Below are 18739 nucleotides of genomic sequence, written 5' to 3' on the forward strand. Positions count from 1 at the left end.
TAAACATTACATTAAGCCTAGGTGCTTAACTACGACGGATACATATGTCAATGGTGCGGCATCTCACAGTGAAAAGCGAAAAGCCAGTGTAAGCCTCTCTTTGCGCCAACGACTCTGAGCAGCAACGCTCACCGCCATACCCATCCGCGGGAAATCTCACTTCACCAACCAGAGAAGGTGGAGCCTGAGAGGACACTCCCGCCACACAGCGTGAAGTACTCCGCTGCGCTTCCTGGGAATTGTAGTCTTAGTCACCCATCTTTGTCTTTTGTTCAGGTTGGTTTTATTCAGCCATAAAACTACAACTCCCAGAGTGCCCCGGGTGTGGCCAAGCGGCTGCGGCGTGTCGACTGTGGCGGAGAAGGCCCAAGGGGCTCTGCGTTCTGGAGTGGCGCTGCTTGGTCCGGTGGCAAGTTGCAGGCTGCTGGCGCTGCGGCTGAGAAGAAGAGCGAGTCTGGTTGGCATTTGCCGTCCGGGTCCCCTCAACGATGAGTGCTGCCAGGGAGTCCCATCCGCACGGGGTGAAGCGTTCGGCCTCCCCAGACGACGATGTAAATAACAATGGCGGAGTGGATGAGGGTTGAGGCCTACTAAAGGCTGCGGTAGGCCGGGATGGGTAGGTGTAGGAGGAGGAAACGCCTGAGGTAGCCCGAAAAGGAGGGGTGGGGGACCCAGGGGAATGGGAAGTATCTTTCTTCCTCAGTTAGGGTCGGAAGGTTTGAAGAGGGCCGCGCGCAAAGAGCCAGGGAACTGCGTGGGAAGGGGGATCGAGGAAAGAAATCATGTATGGTCCAGAAGTGAAAGAGCGTAGTCAAGAGATCATTTGCCTCTGTGGGGGCTGATGAAGCCTGTTGGTCGAGCCTTTCTACTCAGGGACGGCAAGGCCTTGCCTGTTTCAGGCTTACAATGCTCCTGTGACAGTGTCAAAATGTTCGTGCATTTAGGGCCGGGATTATTTTTGCAACGTATTCCTAACAGTTAAACTTAACTGTGCTGTTAAGAGTAAACTCAAAAGAGTATTGAACTGAAAAATGGTACTAGGGGAGTAATTTGTTACTGGCGCAAGGAGGTGAAGCCTTAAGACGTTGAGACCTAGAAGCCCGTTTTTATGTCAAGTATCTCCCTTGTCCCTCCTCCCTCTACCCTTGCCTCCTTCCTGCCCTCCCCTCCCAGATGTCAGTTTAAATAGCAAACCATTCATTCCTTAAAGCAACACATTAAATATTAACTGCTATGCCAGGTGTTGGAAATTCTAAGATGAGTAAATATGTGTTACCCTTGGCTTTTATGTATATTTGTCCCAGATCTTCGCGCACTGTCATGGAAACTGCAGTCAGTAAACGTAAAACTGGGTCCTTACAATGGGTAAATAAATGCCAAAGGAACGTTGATAGGGAAATTTGGGGGAGGGAGGCATGGTGGGTCATCTTTAAGGATGGTGAAGGACACCATCTAGTTTCCTTTCCGTTATTATTTAAAGTACTATCGATGTCTGGATGTATCGAGTTCTTTATTTTCTGTAGTGCAGTTCGGTGCCTAATATCTTACTTTGTGAACCATAAAAGGCTCACTGAATACTTCTAGTGCATCATTTACAGCAAATGAGATGATGGATAAGACCCACCACTCTCTGAGTGGGAGGAAGGGTTAGGTCCTTTTAGTTTTGCAGAAAGATTAGTAATCAGTAAAGATTTGAGGAGTAATAGTTATTATAGAGAGATTTATTCATGCCATCTGTTTCTTCCTACAGTTGGCATTTAGACCTTTTCTTGTTGATATGATAATCCAGGACATGATAGGAATTTATCTAGGTTTTTGAGTAACCTGGATGCCATTTTTAAATCTATTACATTGTTTGCCTCCTGGTTTTTAACTGTGATTTGATTGCTAGAATGTTAGGCACCTGTTTTGCCAGACTCAGCAACATACTCTTTTAGCTCTGCAATTTTGTAATTTTGTAATTTTCAACCAGCGTGTGCGGCAAGAATTCTTAAAACGTGTAATATGAGAACAGCCAACACAACAATAGCTATCCAGTGTGAATGAATCAAAATTATTTCTTTTTTGTCAGATTGGCAAAAAGTGTATTTTTTGGTGTGCCACAGAATTTTAGTAATTAGTTTATGTGTGCCGTGAGATGAAAAGGTTGAAAATCGCTGTTTTAGCCCTGAATGGTGTGATTCAGTGGGTTAGGCATGGTCCGGCAAAGTGAAAGGTCACCAGTCGATTCTGCTCAGGGCACATGTCTGATTTGTGGGTTCCATCCCCTGTTGAGGGGGGTGGGAGAGGCAAACAATGTTTCTCTCCCTCTCTTTCTCTCTCCCTTCCCTTCTTTGAAAATAAATAAATAAAATCTTAGGAAAGAAAATCACTGTTTTAGCTTTACAGAAAACTCTTGGTGATGCTAAGTAATTCAACACAAAGTTAAAGGAATTAAGTAATTAAGTCTCTACAGCTTCTGAGGGGATCAGTTTAAACTAGATGACCCTTAAGACCTTTTCCAATCCTATAAGCATTCTCTTTGAAAGCGATGATTATAAATAGTTGCAAGTCCAAATCAGGACTCAGCACCATCACAAGTTCTCTAAAATTGATTATGTTGTTAATACTTTACAGTGCAATACAGTAATCTGTTCCTTGATAGTGATTTTTAAGTCCATTTCTTTATATGAATTTTATATATGTAAAACATTTAAAATGTTTTCAAATAAAAATATAAACTGTAGAAAATCATCTAATTATGTGTACTTGGTCAACAATTTGTAGTGAACAACCATTACATGTAAAAGGTCATTGAAGTTTTCTTTGCCCACTGACCTCACATGTTAAATGAGGGTCACAAAACATTTAAAAAGATATTAAAAGTAGATATTAAATCACAGAATTCAGCTCCAGGAAAATGGTGACAATGTTAGAAGTAAATCCTAAGAGTTACTATGGTATTGGTTTCATTGCTTTGATTGGAGTGGAGAAATGAAAGCTATCTTTTAGGGAGTCAGAGGAATGGGGAGGTTAATTTTAGTCACTAGTGAGAACCTCTAAGAATGTGTCAGGCACCCATGTGCTTTTCAGAATGTAGTGCTTGGGCAAGGTACTTGCTGTTATATGCTAAGGTCTTTGAAAGGAAGACCCAGAAGGACTTCATTGAAAAAAAAAATTAGGATTATAAATTGTAAATGATAAGGTTATTTATATAAAGACTTGAAAACATTTCCTCTTTTAATAAAGAGTTTGGAAAATCTTTGGTTTTTAGACAATATTTAGCCTAATTTTATATTCTTTTATAACTAGCTCATAAACTACTCCCCCATACTCAATTTGATCATGTACAGGATGATGTGGAAAGAAGAGAGGACTTAAGGCCGGAGGACGGAAGCAAGTTCCTTAGTCTCTTTGCCTCAGTGTCCTTATTTATTAAATGGGCTCTTGAGAGAATGTGAGTGAAAGCAGTTTGTAAGTTGTAGAACACTATGCTTTCTTTTTTTTTTTTTTTGAACTGCGTTGAGTCAGAAATAGTTAAGAACTAACTGGTCTGTGAAAAGTTGAGCTGTCAGATGGAAAGGAGCAGAAATTTGGACCCTAGGTAGCCAAAATCATGAGAACATATAAGCCTCTACCAGACGGAATTTAGAAGAGCCTTCAGTGGTTGTCCAGTGAGTACAAACAGTTTTAACTCTCATATGCCCAGGAGACATGACCATCATTGTTTCTTTTATATTCTATTAGTCTTTTTTACAAGTAATTTTCAGAAGTAACAATAAGGGATAGTGAAAATCACCTTTATTAGAAATTCTAATATGAATTTAATAATAGCAAACCAAATTTGTATTCCACATTTTCATGATAATTATACCCAAAATAATTGGCATCCTCTGAACACAGCTAACTGCTTATCAGTTGTCATGTGTGAAACTGGAACATATAATTTCAGATTTCAAATCTCTTTCCAATAGATTTTAGCTTTATTATGAAGTTATTCTAGTTCTTATATTTGTATCATCGAAATATAATCTTGAATTATTTGAAATGTTTGATTGCTCATAATTTTGTTTTGGAACAGGGGTTATTGTCTTTGCCCCATAATTGTGAAACATTTTCATTTTTAGATGATAAACTTAATTAGAATGATCCATCTAGTGAATGTTTTTATTTCTACATTTCTAGTCACCTTTGTATACATACTTGCCTTCATCATTTGTCCACTTAAAAGCCATATCAAGTAAGTTTTGGTGTACAAAGATTATAAAAGAGGAAATGAAACAGTGACCCGTCTTTTTAGAAAAACAGCATGGTCCAGGCTATGATTGCAAAATATTGCAGGATGAAGTCCTTTGTTGAGTGACTCTCTGGATGAAAATATTGTATTTCTTTTCTGTCTTTTTTTTTTTTGTCTCATTGATTTCTGGGTTGGAGCAAAGTTATCTAGTATTCATCATCCAAAGATTTTCCCATAGAAATTAATTTTGCCATCATTTGTCATTTTGCATTTGCCTTCTATTTGTCTAATAATTGTGAAATGCCTTCTGTCAGTTTTCAATTTTTTATCTACTTGCTACTATGGGTAGAAATGAAAAATTCTGAATTATTAACTGTATCCAAAGAAAGCAAGGAGCAACAGACAGAGGGGTGATGTTTTCTTGAAAGATGATGCAATACTTTGGATAAGATGATGAGAAAACACTTTTTTCATTTTTCTATTTTCTTATTATTTTAGTCATTTTTAGCTTGGTGATAATCGATGAATTAAAATGATGTAATTCTTATATTTGTTTCAAGATAGAGGGAAAATATCATTAGGAATTAATAATTTTTTTAGATTTATAACAAGGTTCAATATTCGATATTAATTTGACCTATTTGATAATTACAAGATATAGAATAAGTAATTCTGTTCTTTAAAAAAATAAGTAAATTTTCTCTGTTTGGAAGACCTCTGAAAGAATGAAAGTCATAACATATCAATGCTTACAAAAACTAGAATTGCTCAAAAAGAAACTGAAAAACAAAAATTGGGTCAAATAGACTCTGATGTTAAACTAAACTTGAGTGATATGTAGAATATCACTAAAGCCAGAGCTTTTAACTTCAATTAATAACTTTGGCAGCCTTCTGGGTTCAAAGTACTAGGTTCTCCAGGGTCCTCCTATAAGGCACTGGGACAGTAGGTCTCAACATGTGATTGCCCACATAAACAGCAGCAGCATCACTTAGGAATTTGTTAGAAATGAAATCCGTGAGCTACTCATGAATCCCTCAGACCTACTGAATCTGAAACTCCATAGAAACAAACTTGAGAACTAAGCTCTCTGGCTGCAAAAGAACTAAAAGCTTCTGATGTTCCTCCAATGTCATTACAACCCAATAAACCCATCATAAGTTGAAAATATTAAGTCAAAAATGCAAACCTAACCTACCGAACATTATAGCTCTATCTGGCCAGTTTCTACTGAATGAGGATCACTTTCACACCATCATAAAATAGAAAAGTCTTAAGTTGAACCATCATATAAATATTTACTATTATGCAGAAAATTAATTGACTAATTTCTTTTCCAGCTTGGATCTAGCAATTGGGAGGCAGCAGACTTAGGTAATGAAGAAAGAAAACAAAAGTTCTTGAGACTTATGGGTGCAGGAAAGGTATGCATCAGACTGTATGCATTTCTCTCTTTTCTATGAAAATATGTTTTTTGTGTGTGTTAAGTAGGAAGGGATGAATACATTTATATTCCATTTTCCTATTCTGCATGATTATCTTAGGCTTTGGGAACCATACCTGACCGAACCAAGTGTTTAAAATTTTTACTGTTTCTTAGAATTCTCATTCATTGCCTCTGGGCAGTAGTTTTAGAGACATATATAAAAAAATTTTTTTGGTTCGAGGATATGCCTATGGAAGAAAGAAGACATTAAGGTTTATGATTTACCATTTATTAGGCTAATGATTTGATACAAGGTATTTCTGGACAGAACAGTTTGTAGGTCTTTTATATTTTATAGCTCCTTCCAGTTCTTGAACTAGGAACCAAGGGAATAGGCTTTATCCCTGATTTTTCATGTTCATATATTTTTGTGAAACCCCTTTGATTAACAAACTAGAAGATATAAAATATAGGTGCTGGGAAAACATTACCTATTGGGAAAAAAACCCTGTTGCTAGCAATTCATTTTTACATGCAAATACAGTGATCTCTAGTATTTATTTTTGTAGCAAGTGAATTTATTTTTGTAACATTGTCCCAATACCCTTCCTACAAATCTAATGTGAGAGAAATAGAAAAACTTTTTTCTCTTTCAAGGTCCTTAAAATGAGATTCTGCTTTTTGTTTTTGTTATTAATGTGGGAATGTATTTGTACATTTTAGTTTTAGCAACAATTATTGACCACCATCTGCAAGGTATTGTACTAGGTCCTGGAGGGAGGGGTCACATAGGTCAGTAACACATGTTTGGAGCCATCACGTAATGGAGGAAACTGGACAATAACAGTATAGAATTAGAATTGGCTATGAGAGAGCTGTACACATAGTGCTATGGAATCAGAAGACAAGGGTACCTGACTCTGGTCTAGCTATACAAACAGGAAACTTTCTCAGAAATAGAATTGTTCTGAATCTGAAAGCATGAGTTAGCCAGGATACAGCAGTGGGGTTGAGGGTAGGGAGAGATCATGCAAAATATGAAGACCTAAAAGGAAGCATTTGTTTACCTCATTAACCCAGATTTTCCATAATTTGAAATTTGTCATAGAAAATAGTCTGAAGTTCACCTAGTTCATGCAAAGAAAAGATTTGCTAAGGATATATAACATATGTAATAGTTTAGGGGATGTGCTCAACCTAGTAGAACACTCTAACATAAAATGTATGAAATTTAGCTACCGATAGCCAGTTACATCAGTAAAACTGGGAGGAAACAAGTAGAACACAGGAAAAAGAAATTTGGCTACCCGTAAGTGGGTTGTTTAGCATACAGTAAATTCTCTAGCAAGACAAAGATTGTAGATTGGTCTTTTATTAGGCTGGTTAGATTAGTTCTGGCTTGTGGCCACATTATATTCCTAATCCTAATCAATAAAATATCATGAGTATTTTATTGGTCACAGAGACAGAACTAGCAGAAAAAGTATGAATAGACCAGTGCAAAACTATCATCCTAGAATAATTTGATACCATTATATATTCAGATCTTATCAGTGAGGTATCTTCTGCAATCTAAAGAAGCAGCATATTGAATCATTAATTTGCTTGTGTGTTAATGGCAGGTAAGGCAGTAAGCATTAATGCTTGAACCTTTCGTTAGTATCTTTGGGTATGGAAAATGTGTCTATCGTTTCACAATAGAGAGATTTGTTATTTACTGTGTCTTCACAGATGATTGAGATTGCTTTGCAAAGTCACTATGTTTTAGTGAACAATTTATTTCTTTATGAAACCAAATATGAATCATAAAGTAGATTGGAACTGATAAATTGGGAGTAAGTAGGTAGTCAGATTAGTTGGCAACTTTGAAACATTTATTTTTATGTTTTATAGAACTAGATGGTTTTAATGTGGCCTTTTGGACAGTTTGAGATTGGGTGTTCATTGTAGTCATATACTAATGAGCTAACTATTTGAGTATGGTATGTCAATAGTAATGATGATTTCCATTTTTTATGTTTTAAAGATCTATCGCTTTATTTACTATGTGTGTTATTTCATTTTTAGCTAGCTAAATAATCTCATTTGCTTTCTTTCCCTGAGATATGCACCAGAGAGAGAAGGTGGGAAAGTTAAAGCAACTCATTTAACTGGCCTTTTTAGGAAAGAACGTGTTTAGATTGACTTAATTGTTTAGGTATCTGTCCTTCCCATTTAAAATTTCAGCTTGATCTTTACATACTCTCTACCCCCTGCCTCTGCTCTGTGTTTCTTTGTTTGTGTTTTAATGGCATTTACTACCTTCTAACATACTATATATTCCTCCCCGTCCCTACCATTGTTGATGTAAATTCCATAAAGGCAGGGATCTTAATTTAATCTTGTTTCCACCCTATATCCCAGAAGCCAGGAATAGTGTTGTGCATATAGTATATACTCAATAATTATGTTAAATTAGTGGTCTCAAATTCTAATACATTTCCTGCCTCCTTATAGAAAGAACATACCGGTCGTCTTGTTATAGGAGATCACAAATCAACATCTCACTTCCGAACAGGTAAGAAACTAATATGTTATTAAAATTTGGAATATGGAATATTTATACATATTTGGGGATATTCTGACTTCTGTGTATAATTATTTTGATAATTTAAAAAATTAGAACTGGAAATATAGGTAGTATATGTCAACATGTTACATATATAACAGTTAGTATATACTTTGATTTTTATAAGATGTGAGAGTATACATCAATACAATATTTTAAGAAATTGACCCTTTTATGTCTTCATTTTTACTGATTCACAACATATATTTTAATTGTAGTGAGGTTCTATGCCTCATCTTGCCAACTGTAATATGTATTGAGTTTATGTATTTTTTTTTACTTTATAAATTATTTAGCATATAATGTTATAATTGGCATAATATGCTGGTTTATAGTTTATTCACTGTTTTGCTCTGAAATACTTGAGGGACATAAACTCATTACAAAGCCTAAAAAAATTAACTTCTAAAAAATATTATTGGGGAAACCTTTTTAAATAACTGAAAATGGATTTGTAGTTAAATTCAGCCTACTGAGAAGTGAAGTTTTCTCTTATTTATTGGTTTGGGAAAAAAGTCCATTTAGTTTTTGCTGTAAAAGACATTTCTCATTTTCTCCAGTAACTTTATTGATTTGGATATTTTGGCATGTCAGCTATCTCCTGTGTGGTATAACATTGATTGTTCTCAATGTCTAAATTTGATTGCTGTCAGCTTCAACTGGCCTACCCAACTGTGGAGCATTGTCCGAGAAATCTCCAGCACAAAACATTGCAAACCCAATTTTGACACATTCAATCAGTCACAGGACCTTCTCCATATACTGCACAAATCTTTTTATGCATTTCAGTTGCATTTTTGCCTTTTTTGAAATAATAAAGCATAATACACAGAAAATGTTGCATATTTTCTTCCATCTGCAATATTAAAATGGCTACACAAAAATTCACCAATTTTGATTTTTTTTAAAGCACGCTGGTATGACAGCTGTCACAATACAATTTTAACAAGATTGTTTCAAATGAATTTAAAGACAATTAAGCACTACTAGAGCCATTTGATAGAAAAACAAACAAACATTTTGGCCATCCCAATAAAATTGACCATGATCACAGACATTAATAATAGCAGGGCCTAATGACATCGGTATATTTAACAAAACTTTTAATTATTTAAATTTTTATACTGACCTAGAATATATAGCACATTTTAGAAATTAATAGGTTTTCTTATATTTCTGGTGTTGAGACAATTTCACATTGATTTGCATTGTTACAAAAGGCTAAGAGTTCCTGAGCTTTGCACGTTGGAAGTGTATGTAATTGGGTTAAAACTGGAGGCTTTATGAATAGCAGTAATGCAAAGCACCAACATTTGTATTAAAATGTGAAATCCCTCATATATACAAATTAAAATGTCATGCACAGAAAGCTTCATCTGTATTGGTAATGTCTAGTTTTTACATGGTAAGTTCATAGGTGGTTCAGTTTTCTGCTTCATAACTACATACAACAGTATATATATATATAAATGTTACATGATAAAAAGGTTTCTATTACTTCAATAAACTGATATTCAAAGAAAGGCATTAAGGAAAGCCATTACAAGTGAACCATTCTCTGACACAATTGCATATCTTTGTTATTTCTCTTCAAATGCAGAAGGTTTCATTTGGAGGTTTCTTGTGACTAGAAGAAAACTTTCACCTTTAGGAGACCAGTTACTAGACTGTAAATAAGCTAAAACATAAACTAACCAGAGTTCTTAGTAATTAATACTTATAAGGTCTTCAGGAACTTCTTTTGAGACACTTGTGTCTGATATGAATAATGTGGAAAAATATAAGCTTTTTAACTTTTATAAACACTTGTAGTTCAAAGTGTTGTATCCATAAATACTTATTTCAATTATTTTGTTCATTGTACCCTATGATAATAGAAACCTATCCACAAAATTAATTGTAAAATTAGTCACAGTTTGAGAGGTCATCCCTGATTATAATAGCATCTGAGTTATGGGGTTTCTTGTGTAATCAAATATTTTTATTAACCTGGCTGAAACATAACCAAAGTACACTGAACATGCAGGGGAAGAAGACAAGAAAATTAATGAAGAACTGGAGTCTCAATATCAGCAAAGTATGGACAGTAAATTGTCAGGAAGATACCGGCGACATTGTGGACTTGGCTTCAGTGAGGTAGTAATTAATGAATTTTCTTTTTCTTTTCTTTTTTTTAAAGATTTTATTTATTTATTTGGGGGGGGGCAGACATACATCAATGTGTGGTTGTTGGGGGCTGTGGCCTGCAACCCCGGCATGTGCCCTGACTGGGAATCGAACCTGCGATGCTTTGGTTCACAGCCCATGCTCAATCCACTGAGCTACGCCAGCCAGGGCTTTAATTAATGTATTTTCATTAAATAGGAAGATAATTTTCAACTTGATAGAATTTTTACAGTTATAATATTTTTATTAGCCCAACTAAGTCTTTGTAGCTAATGAGAGATTTTTAAGGGATTTGTAAGTAAGTTTTCTGATACCAGCTTATGTAAATTCTGCTTAGATAATCACTAGGACACTTTCCCAATATAGTTGACATAAAATATTATTAGATTCAGGTGTGCAAAGTGATTAGACAATTACATACCTATGAAGTGATCACAATAAGTATAGTACCTATCTGGTACCAAACAGTAATTACAGTATTACTGACTAACTGTATTCCCTATGTTCTACTGTACATCCCATGACTGTTTTTATGACTGGCAGTTTGTAATTAATCCCTGTCTCGTTTTATACCCATCCTCCCAGCCCCCTCCCATCTGGCAACGCTCAGTTTGTTCTGTGTATCTGTGAGAGTTTGTTTCTCTTTTCATTTATTTTGTTTTGTGGATTCCACATATAAATGAAGTCATATGGCATTTGTCTTTCTCTGTCTGGCTTATTTCACTTAGCATATAACTTCTGCATCTTTCCATGTTATGGCAAATGGCAAAATTTTTTTTTAATGGCTGAGTAATATTCTATTGTGTATATGAACCACATCTTCTTTATCCATTTGTCTATTGCTAGACACCAAGGTTGCTTACATATCTTGGCTACTATAAATAATGCTACAGTGAAAATAGGGATTTCTTCAGATAAATACCAAGAAGTTGAACTGATGGATCACATGGTAGTTCTGTTTTTAATTTTTTGAGGAACCTGGATACTGTTTCCCATAGATGCTGCACCAATTTGCTACCCATTGACAGTGTGTGAAGGTTTTCTTTTTTGTATATCTTCACCAGCTCTTGTTGTGTGTTGCTTTATTGATGATGCATTCTGACAAGTATAAGGGTGATATCTCATTGTTATTTTAATGTGCATTTCCTCGGTGATAAGTGATGCCAAGTATCTTTTTGATGTCTGCTGATCACTGTATGTCCTCTTTGGACATGCATCTAATTAGGTGCTCTGCCCATTTTTAATCAGATCTTTATTTTTTTGGTGTTAAGTTTTATGAGTTCCTTACTCCTATTATTTTGGATATTAACCCCCTTTTACTATGTATCATTGGTGAATATTTTTCATTCAGCAAGTTGTTCTTTTGTTAGTGTTTTCTTTTGCTGTGCAAATATTTTTTACACTGATATAATCCTTTGTGTTTTTTTTTCCTTGCCTGGGGAGATATGTCCAAAAATATTGCTAAGAACAATGACAAACAGATTACTGCCTATTTCTTTTATGGTTTCAGGTCTTACATTTAAGTCTTTAATCCCTTTTGAGTTTGTTTTCATGTATGGTGTAAGAAGTGGTCTACTTTCATTTTTGTTGTTGTTGTTGTTTTTAATTTTTTATGTTCCCAATACCATTTATTGAAGAGACTATCTTTACCCCATTGTATATTTTCACCTCCCTTGTCATAGATTAATGGACTACATAGGCATCAGTTTCTTTCTGGGATCTCTATTCTGTTCCATGGATGTGTCTGTTTTTATGCCAATGCCATGCTATTTTGATTACTATAGCTAGGTAGCGTGATACCTCCAACTTTGTTCTTCTTTCTCAGCATGCTTTGGCTGTACAGGTTCTTTTTGTCATTCAATATAATTTTAGGATTATTTGTTCTAATTCTGTGAAAAATACTATTGGTGTTTTGTTAGGGAATTCAAATAATCTTTTGATTCCTTTGGGTAGTATGGACATTTTAATGATGTTAATTATTCCAATTCATGAGTACAGTATACCCTTCCAATTATTTGTGTCTTCAGTTTCTTTCAGCAATATCTTACTGTTTTCTGAGTACAGGTCTTGTACATACTTGGTTAAATTTATTTCTAGGTATTTTATTCTTTTCGATGCAGTTGTAAATGGGATTGTTTTCTTCTTTTTCTACTGGTCCATTATTGGTGTATAAAAATGCAACTGATTTCTGAATATTAATTTTGTACCCTGCTACTTTGCTGAGTTTATTTATTCTAATAGTTTTGTGGTGGAGACTTTAGGGTACATTCTATATAGTATGTCATTTTCTTGTCTGATTGCTGTGGCTAGGATTTCCAATACTATGTCATAAAATGGATGACAGTGGACAACCTTGTCTTCCTCCTGTTCTTAAATGAAAAGCTTTCACTTTTCAACATTGAGTGTGATGTTAGCCTTGGTCACTTTTCAGTATTATGTTAGCTGTGGGTGTGGCATATGTGGTCTTTATTATGTTGCATTATCTTGACTCACGTTGCTGAGAGTTTTTATCACAAATGGATGTTGGACTTTGTCAAATACTTTTTTTGCATCTGTTGATAAGATCACATAATTTTTATCTTTCATTGTGTTTATTTGGTGTATCACATTAATTGATTTGCAGATACTGAACCAACATTGCATCCTGGAATAAATCCCACCTGATAGTGGTATGAGCTTTCGAATGTATTGCTGAATTCAGTTTGCCAATATTTTGTTGACGATTTTTGCATCTATGTTCATTGGGGATATTGGCCTGTAATATTCTGTTTTTATAGTATCTCTGTCTGGTTTTGTTGTCAAGGTAATGCTGGCCTTGTAAAATAAGTTTGGGGGCTTTCCTTTCTCTTCAGTTTTTTTGGAACAGCTTGAGAATAGATATTTTTTTAATCACTTTTTTGTTATTCTATTAGAGTTGTCCCAGTTTTGCCCCCTTTGTCTTCCTTTGCATACCCCTCACCTCCACTCCCTCAGTTTCCACACTTGTCCATGTCCAGAAGAATAGATACTAATTTTCTTTAAATGTTTGGTAGAATTCACCTCTCAAGACATCTCTGGTCCAGGACTTTGCTTTTTGGGAGTCTTTTAAGTACTGATTTTGTTACTAGTAATTGGCCTGTTACCAATTTGGTTTATCTTTTCAGAGAACAAGCTCTTATCTTCATTGTTGTTTTGATCTGTTTTTTTTTTTTATTTTATTTTTCAGACTATTTTATTTCCACTCGGATTTTTATTCCTTCCTTCTCACTTTGGACTTCATTTTTTTTTTCTGTTTTGTTTTCTAGTTCCTTTGGGTATAAAGTTAGATTGTTTATTTCAATTTTTCTTGTTATTTAAGGTGGACCTGTATTGCTATGAATTTCTCTCTTAGAACTATAATACTTTGACTATGTTCTGTATATTTTGTGTCACATTTTCATTTGTCTCTGGATATCATTCGAATTCCTTGATTACATTGTTAACCCATTCATTCTTTAGTAGCATGTTTAGTTTCCGTGGTTTTTTTTTGTTTTTCCATTTTCTTCTTGTAATTTCTAGTTTCATATCATTGTATTTGGAGAAGATGCTTGATATGATTTCAGTCATAAATTTATTGTGACTTATTTTGTGGCCTAACACGCAGTCTGTCCTGGAAAATGTTCCATGTGCTGCTTTTGTGTGAAATGCTCTAAAAATATCAAGTTCATGTAGTTTAATGTATCATTTAAGGTCATTGTTTCCTTGTTGATTTCCTTGTTCAGGGACTCTTGTAGATGGCACATAGATTGGTCTTGTTTTTCTATACATTCAGTCATCTTATGTTTAGAGACACAGAAGTAGGGAGAAAGAAAGGGACTGAAACATCAATGGGTTGACTCTCACACGACCCCTACTGGGGACCTGGCGCATAGCCCAGGCAGGTACCCTGACTAGAATCAAACTGGCAACCTTTCAGTTTGCAGGAAGACTCAACCCACTGAGCCACACCAGTTAGGGGGCTCTTGTATGTTGATGACTTTATATGGTGTTATGTTTGGATTCTTTTTATTTCCTGTATATCTCTTACAGGCTTTTGGTTACCATGTACTTCATATATGTCAAGGAGTGTTTATAGCAGTCTTACTTTAAGTTTATGGTTAAGTTCAAAAACATCACTACATTTATTACTCACCCTCACCACCTCATTTGTTTTTGTCATTATCTTTTTTTACCCCGTGTGTATATATATATGTGTGTGTCCCTCCACAAACAACATTGAAGTTAGATGAGATATGTCAGGTCGGTATTGGTTTGGGATAGTTCTCTCAGTGTTTTGTTTTGTTTTTTAAGATTTTACTTTATTTTTTAAGTATTTTTAATTGATTATGCTATTACAGTTTTCCCATTTTTTTCCCTTTTATCCCCCTCTGCCCTGCCCCCTCAACCCTCCATCATCCTTCACCGTTGTTCATGTCCATGGGTTGTTCATATAAGTTCTTTGAGTCCTCTGTTTCCTATACCATTTTTATCTCTCCCCGTCTATTTTATACCTACCAATTATGCTTCTTCTTCTCTGTACCTTTTCCACCATTCCTCCTTTCTCCCTCCCCACTGAAATATCTGTGTGATGTCCATTTCTCTGATTCTGCTCCTGTTCTAGTTGTTTGCTTAGTTTTGTTTTCATTGTTTTTCTTTTCTTTTAGGTTCATTTGTTGATAGTTGTGAGTGTGTTGTCATTTTACTGTTTGTAGTTTTGATCTTTTTTTAGATAAGTCCCTTTAACAGTTCATATAATAAGGGCTAGGTGATGACAAACTCCTTTAACTTGACCTTATCTGGGAAGCACTTTATCTTCCCTTCCATTCTAAGTTTTGCTGGATAGGGCAATCTTGGATGTAGGTCCTTACCTTTCATGACTTGGAATACTTTTTTCCAGCCCCTTCTTGCCTGCAAGGTTTCTTTTGAGAAATCAGCTGATAGCCTATAGGCACTCCTTTGTAGGTAAGACTTTCCTTTCCTCTTGCTTCTTTTAGGATTCTCTCTTTGTCTTTAATCTTGGGTAACTTAATGATGACGTGCCTTGGTGTGTTCCTCCTTGGGTCCAGCTTCTTTGGGACTCTCTGGGCTTCCTGGAAGTAATTTCCTTCACCAGATTGGGGAAGTTTTCCTTCATTATTTGTTCAAATAAGTTTTTAATTTCTTGCTGCTGTTATTCTCCTTCTGGCACCCCTGTGATTCAGATATTGGAATGTTTCAGGTTGTCCCAGAGGTTTGTAAGTCTCTCTTCACTTTTTTGAATTCTTGTTTCTTCATTCCGTTCCAGTTGGATGTTTATTTTTTCCTTTTGTTCCAAATCATTGCTTTTAGTTCTGGTTTCCTTCCTGTCACTGTTGGTTCCCTGAATATTTTGCTTTATTTCATTTTGGGTATCTTTCATTTGTGATTTTAATTTTTTGACCAAGTTTAGTCAGATCTGTGAGCATTTTGATCCACCAGGGTTTTGAACTCTCCATCTGATAGGCTGGCTATCTCCTCATTGCTTAGTTCTCTTGCTGAAGTCTTGCTCTATTCTTTCATTTGAGCCATATTTCTTTGTCTTGGCATACCTGATAAGTTGTAATGGGGCGGGGCCTTAGGTATTCACCTGGCAGGGCAACCCTCCTTGCTGCGCCTGTGGGGGAGGAGGGCAGAGAGGGAACAGTGCAGCTCACCTGCTCATCTCTAGCCCACTTGCCAACAAACCCTCGTGTGAGACTGAGAGTTTCTCCCGCTGTAGTCCAGTCAGCTTTGAGGTTCAGTTTCGCCTTCAGCCAGCCCCGCCTCATCTTGGTTTTTCTGAACTGGCCAGCCTTATGGGTCTGTTTGTTCTGGTTGATTTTTTTTCTTTAATTCCTCGGTTGTCCCAGTTCCATGCAGTTTGATTTTTCTGGTGCTTCTGGTTGTTATTGATTTTAGATTGGATGTTATCCTCCTTTTGGTTGTGCAAGGAAGCGAAGGGTTTCTACCTACGCCTCCATCTTGGCTAATTTTATTTTATTTTTTTAGACAGAGGGGAAGGGAGGGAGAAGGAGAGGGAGAGAAACACTCATGTGTGGTTGTCACCCACATGCCCCCAACTAGGAACCTGGCCCACAACCCAGGTATGTGCCCTGACTGGGAATCAAACCAGCAACCATTTGGTTCACAGGCCAACACTCAGTCCACTGCACCACACCAGCCAGGGCTCTCAGTTGTTTAAGTCATCTTTTTTCATATTATAACTACTGGTTTATTTTACTCCAAAGTAATATAATATACAAAACACTGATACTGTAATATCCAAAACACTAGTTTTTACTTTTCCATGAATCAGAGGTTAACTTGCTTTATTTGCTTAAAAAAAAAAAAAAAAAAGTTTCAAACAGCAGAGGGTGGGACACACATGTGAGTGGTCTTCAAAGCCTTTTCTTACAACAAAATCCTACTCAAGTCTCAGTATATAAAACACATGTTGCTACCTGAGTCCTCAGTTCTTCCTTTGAAAGCCTATAGTACAGTCGTAAAACTGTTAATGGCTAGGAAATGTTTTTTTCCTGTTTTTCTACTTGATGATTGTATTTATTTAAATTGGTGTTTTTAGGTAGAAGATCATGATGGAGAAGGTGATGTGGCTGGAGATGATGATGATGATGATGATTCACCTGATCCTGAAAGTCCAGATGACTCCGACAGTGATTCGGAGTCAGAGAAAGAAGAATCTGCTGAAGAACTTCAGGCTTCTGAGCACCCTGATGAAGTGGAGGATCCCAAAAACAAAAAAGATGCAAAAAGCAACTATAAAATGATGTTTGTTAAATCCAGTGGTTCATAACTCCCAAATACTTTGTCTTTGTATTAAAAGTAAGCCTTATTGTTATAATGCACAGTGGAGGACTGCTTATAGAGCACAGACCTTTGTATTATAATTTTTAAAAAGGCCCTTTTAAGTAACTACAAAGAGTGTTTGCTTTCAGATGCCATGGATTACACTTTTATGGGCATGACTAAGATCATTTTTGTAAAGAGTATGAGTTGTATAAAATAAGAAATAAATACAATGCTCAGTTTCCTTTCATATTAGCATCATCAGACCTCTAATCTCACCTTTTTACCCCTTCAGATAGTTGTGGGGGAAACACTAGTTTTTGACTGTGGTAGCTTTTTTGTGTCTTCATAAACTTATAAAAAGTTTATCTGTACTGTGATGTGTTCATGAAAAAAATTATTTTATTATACTTTGTTATAGTAGAACTATTCATCATGGATATTTCTGCTTCCAATAACAATCTAAATTAATGTTGACAAATGGTTAGGTACTTAGTTTAATCTTACTGATTCAGCTCTACTCTCTTGGACCAAAACAACATGAGAGCAAATACTTTCACATCTGTTAGGTTGGAGTTACAACTGTCGTATATTTGGAATGCTATGGTCCCAAGCAGTCTTTATATAATATGAATTCGATTGAATGTTACATTTTTTTTTATAATATTCAGTGGAGTTTTACTGAAGAAATTTCTCTAATCATTTGGTCCTATTTAGGAATATGTAAAAGTGTTTTTTGGTTTTTTGGTTTAGTTTGTTTTTTAGGTAATATGTGACCAAAGTTAATTTTCTTTCTAAGGCCTAAATAAAAGAAAGCAGTTTCCCATATTTGGTTGTGATACCTTTATCCTCATTGTCTAAAATTGAGGAACAGGCTTTTTGAACAAGAAGCTGAAACCAATTTTCTTCATTTTATCTCAGTACCATTATCTTCATTTTCTAATTCCTAAAAAGTAGTATTGCTTTCTGATTTAATTGCTAGTTTTGTTAGAGTAAGATTAGAATCATTTGCTGTTACGTGGCTTTTTTGTACATCAGATTTACACAAGTTGCATTGTGGGCTAGTCAGTGAACTTAGTAATTGGGTACAAAATATTGCTGTTTGAAGGCTTGAATCACACATTTAGGTACTTAAGTATGTGTTTGATATGTTGGCTTTTAAATTTACTCCTGTGTCATTTTAAAGTTTAGAATATGTTAGAGGAGTATAACAACTAGAACAGATGATTTCTGAAATATAGACCCCAGCATTTATATTTTTTTAATTCTCACCTTGTTTTACAATTGGTGTTACCCATTATTCAGGTTAGGGCAAAAGTAGGTTACAGTTGTTTGTATGGAAAATAATACAATAAATAATAAAACAAGAATAAACTTTCATGTACTCACAACTGTAAATGTATTTTTGCCCCACCTTATAGTTATATACTAACTGGGTAGTAGACAGGATGTATGACAATAATGAAATTTGTTTTAAACAAGGTGAACTGTATTCAACAAATTTCACTTTAGCCATTGATTT

The 18739-nt window shown here is 35.4% G+C and overlaps 1 protein-coding gene across 1 annotated transcript; it reads left to right on the top strand.

Annotated features, from left to right (window-relative positions):
- The first annotated feature begins 315 nt into the window (after positions 1-315).
- C6H11orf58 (chromosome 6 C11orf58 homolog) lies at positions 316-18045 on the top strand. Its single transcript, XM_028515579.2, has 5 exons — positions 316-551; positions 5557-5640; positions 8139-8199; positions 10277-10386; positions 16994-18045. Exons 1-5 carry the CDS (start codon positions 489-491, stop codon positions 17222-17224), a joined length of 549 nt encoding a protein of 182 aa, XP_028371380.1. The 5' UTR covers positions 316-488; the 3' UTR covers positions 17225-18045.
- Positions 18046-18739: the final 694 nt, after the last annotated feature.

This window comes from Phyllostomus discolor, chromosome 6, assembly GCF_004126475.2.
Source record: "Phyllostomus discolor isolate MPI-MPIP mPhyDis1 chromosome 6, mPhyDis1.pri.v3, whole genome shotgun sequence".
In the NCBI taxonomy this organism is placed as follows: domain Eukaryota; kingdom Metazoa; phylum Chordata; class Mammalia; order Chiroptera; family Phyllostomidae; genus Phyllostomus; species Phyllostomus discolor.

Excerpts from the sequence above, each read along its gene's own strand:
- C6H11orf58 (XM_028515579.2), top strand. The coding sequence starts at position 489 with ATGAGTGCTGCCAGGGAGTCCCATCCGCACGGGGTGAAGCGTTCGGCC. Across the intron at positions 5,641-8,138 it reads GACTTATGGGTGCAGGAAAG|AAAGAACATACCGGTCGTCT; the intron begins GTATGCATCAGA and ends GCCTCCTTATAG. Across the intron at positions 8,200-10,276 it reads AACATCTCACTTCCGAACAG|GGGAAGAAGACAAGAAAATT; the intron begins GTAAGAAACTAA and ends CTGAACATGCAG.